Below are 3,660 nucleotides of genomic sequence, written 5' to 3' on the forward strand. Positions count from 1 at the left end.
AACTTTAAGAAGTAGAAATCTTGCTTTGCGTCTTTCTGGGAGTGCAATACTCCTCGGCGGAATACCCGGGTGATGGTCGTTACCTCAATATGATCTGCCATCTCCCCAGCTGGGTCTTCACTTTCCGTGGAGGAGCTCACTTGGGGCACCATCTCGGTGTGAAGCTGCCTAAGCAGCTGCAATGACTTTCCCCCAGTCTTGGGGTGGCCAGTAGCAGTGGAGGTTGAGGGGGAACCATGCGGGGATGGGACAGGGAGGAGTTGCATCTCCGGCTCCGGTGGTATGATGGACGGAGAATTGGGTGCTCAAGGCTTGGCTGAGGTGGAGCAATTCTTCCCAAAATAGTGCAACTGGGACTTGGCATGGCGGTGCAAGCTGGAGTTCCTGGTAAACCGCTCCCCGCACATGCTGCAAGCAAAGGGCAAGGCCTCCCTATGTCTCTCCTTTTCATGTTGGACCAGGCTGGCTCGAGAGGTGAATTTCCTACCGCAACCACCCACATGGCAAGGGAAGGAGGTGGTGGCTGGCGGGCGTGTCACGGGAATCTTGGCCTCAGGCTTCTGGGGATGGGCGCTTGGTGTTGAGCTGTTCTTGTGATGATGACTGCTCGTTCTAGGGCGTTTGCTGGCCCCGTCATCCCCCGGTCGCTTCTCGTCACGCCGCTTGCCGACCGATGGCTTGTCACCTTGGTTGCCCCTAGGCATGGTGGACAGTGGTACTGTAGTTTAGTGGAAACGGCGGTGGCTGTGGTGGCTGTGGTGGCTGTGGTGGCTATTGTGGCTGTATACAGTGCGATGTGCGGTCGTAGTTGTGGACGGTTCAAGGCTCAAACACGTAATGACGTACACACGTGCGTCGCCCCATGTGTACTGTGTATATGCCCGTATGTGTACGTTATACACACGTATGTAGTCGAGCGCTGAGTTGCGTGGTGCCTGCAGAACCTATTATTAAAAATAACTGGGGTTGCGGGATACCAGTCAACTTCCTTTTTTTTCCCTTCTTTTTTCTTGGATTAAACTTCGTAATCCTGTAATCTAGCGGGACATCGTCGCTGGCGTTTTCGGTACCGCCCGACGGAGAGTTGGGTATTTGATGCTGGTTCTTGCTCCTCGTCTTGAATTAGGCCCGTTGTGATATCTTCACTGCCGTTTTCTTGGGTGGAAATGTGTTGTTCTTCCTCGAATTCTTCCGTGCGTTCAGCCGAGGGCTCGAAGTAAGGTTTGTTCCCCTGGCCGGGGTATTCCCCCGCGTCGTCTGTAGTCTCCCCAAGTGGATTATCTTCCGGCAAGTGAACACCATCTTCATCAGTTGGTGGAGATTCCTGCTCATCCTCGGTCTCCGGCTCCACAGGAACACTATCTCTCCCCTCGGTTCGCCATTTTCTTCTCTCTGGGCCTGTGTAGATCATCAGTTTGTCATAATGCACAACCTTCAGCTTTGATTTTGGTTTCTCCTGTATCCGGAAGGTCACGTCTGATAACCTATCCAGGACCAGATACGGGCCAATTCATTTGAACTGCAGCTTGGGAGACAATCCTTTCTTGCGCGCAGTGTTGTGCAGCCATACAAACATTCCAGCTTGTATCTTGCTACCCAAAACATGGCGATCATAGTTGGGCTTTTGCCTCTGAAGATTTACTTTCATGTTGCTCCGAGCTCTTTGATGTGCCTCACTCATTTTCTGTCGGAGATTTTGGCATAGTCAGTCGACATGTGGTAATCACTGGGGTAAGCGCGTGTAGTGGTAGTGCTATCTCCCGCCCCATATTAAAGCATGGTGCAAGGTGACTCTCCGGTGCTTTCTTGAGCCGTACTTCGGTATGCCATCATCGAGTATGCCAACTGGACATCCCAATCCTTCTGGTCTGGCTTTACGAACGGCCCAACCAGATTCACCAAGCTTCGGTTGAATCTTTCAATGAACCAGCTTGTATCTTGCTACCCAAAACATGGCGATCATAGTTGGGCTTTTGCCTCTGAAGATTTACTTTCATGTTGCTCCGAGCTCTTTGATGTGCCTCACTCATTTTCTGTCGGAGATTTTGGCATAGTCAGTCGACATGTGGTAATCACTGGGGTAAGCGCGTGTAGTGGTAGTGCTATCTCCCGCCCCATATTAAAGCATGGTGCAAGGTGACTCTCCGGTGCTTTCTTGAGCCGTACTTCGGTATGCCATCATCGAGTATGCCAACTGGACATCCCAATCCTTCTGGTCTGGCTTTACGAACGGCCCAACCAGATTCACCAAGCTTCGGTTGAATCTTTCAATGAACCCGTCGGACTTTAAGGGCAATTTCGCGTCTGGTCGATCCCCGGCAATCTGCACACTTCTTTAAATACGGCGGACTGGAAGTTCGTGCCTTGGTCACTGTGGAGTTCTTTTGGACAGCCATATCTGCAAATAAATTGCTCCACCAGAGTTTCTGCTATGGTCGATGTCTTCTGGTCTGGCAGTGCGTATGCCTCAATCCACTTCGTAAATGGATCTCCCACAACTAGTACATACGCATTGCCTCGGTCGCTCCTGGGCAGGGGGCCCATAACATCCAGAGCGATTCTCTCCATCGGTGCGCCAACCGTGTATTGTTGAAGGGGAGCTCAAGGTTTCTTGCCCGGTGATTTCCTCCTTGCACACACTGTGCATTGTCCGATACTCCTGCCCAGTAGTACCTTTGTCGGACCTTGTGTAGGGTCTTGCGCACTCCTTGGTGACATGCCGTTTTACTATCATGGAGTTCATCCAGGACACTTTCCCGCAGGCATGACGGCAAAATTACTTGCAACTTACATTGCCTTCCGTCATCTGTCTCAAAGCGTCGGCATAGGGCTCCCTGTTGCATCTTCAGCTGTTGCCACTGGGCCCAATATGTTTTGGTTGCTGCTGACTCAGTGGAGAGAGATTCCCACTCTGGTCTGTCCCCTCCATTCTCCTTAGCTCTGACAATAGGTCCAATCGTAGGATCACCTAACTGTTTCTCCCTCAGTTCCTTCAGAGTCCATTTTGGTGAGAGACTTATCATTCTGGTCCCACGATCTGCATTCACCCCTGTCGTCGGTACATTTTGTTGGCCTTGACTTTTCCCTTCTGTCTCCTCCTGTCTTCCCTCGTTCTAAGGATCGCCGATTGCCGAATCTTCTGGGCAACTAATTCTAGGCATCTCCACCTGGTCCTTTTCGTTCTGCTCCATACCTCTTCCGGACTGCTTGCATGGCATGCGGGAGAGTGCATCGGCATTCTGGTGGACTCGACCTGGCCGATGTTGGATCGTGAAGTCGTACTCACTCAAGATCTCCATCCATCTAGCCAGTGTCGACCATACAGGTAATGCCGGAAGTGCTTGACAAATGTCACAACGGCCAGGAGTTCTCGCCTCGTGACGCAGTAATTCCTTTTTGGCTTTGACATAGTGCGGCTGGCATATGCAACGACTTTCTCCACACCATCATGTTTTTGGGATAGCACAGCTCCCAGGGCTGTGCTACTGGCATCCGTGTCTAGTACAAACTCTCCTCCTTCTTTGGGGTAGACTAGTATGGGTGCTGATGTCAACTGTGTCTTCAGAGTGCAGAAAGCAACCTCGCAGTCCTCTGTCCACAGGAACATCCGGTTCTTTTCCATAAGTTGGTGCAATGGTTGGGCAACCTTGGCAAACCCTT

The 3,660-nt window shown here is 51.5% G+C and overlaps 1 protein-coding gene across 1 annotated transcript; it reads right to left on the bottom strand.

Annotated features, from left to right (window-relative positions):
- Positions 1-305: 305 nt before the first annotated feature.
- Positions 306-704, bottom strand: LOC119740972 (zinc finger protein 576-like). The gene has a single exon (XM_038216506.1). The coding sequence runs from the start codon at positions 702-704 to the stop codon at positions 306-308; it is 399 nt and encodes a 132-aa protein (XP_038072434.1).
- Positions 705-3,660: the final 2,956 nt, after the last annotated feature.

Source organism: Patiria miniata, unplaced genomic scaffold (genome assembly GCF_015706575.1).
Source record: "Patiria miniata isolate m_02_andy unplaced genomic scaffold, ASM1570657v1 HiC_scaffold_11, whole genome shotgun sequence".
NCBI classification, from domain to species: domain Eukaryota; kingdom Metazoa; phylum Echinodermata; class Asteroidea; order Valvatida; family Asterinidae; genus Patiria; species Patiria miniata.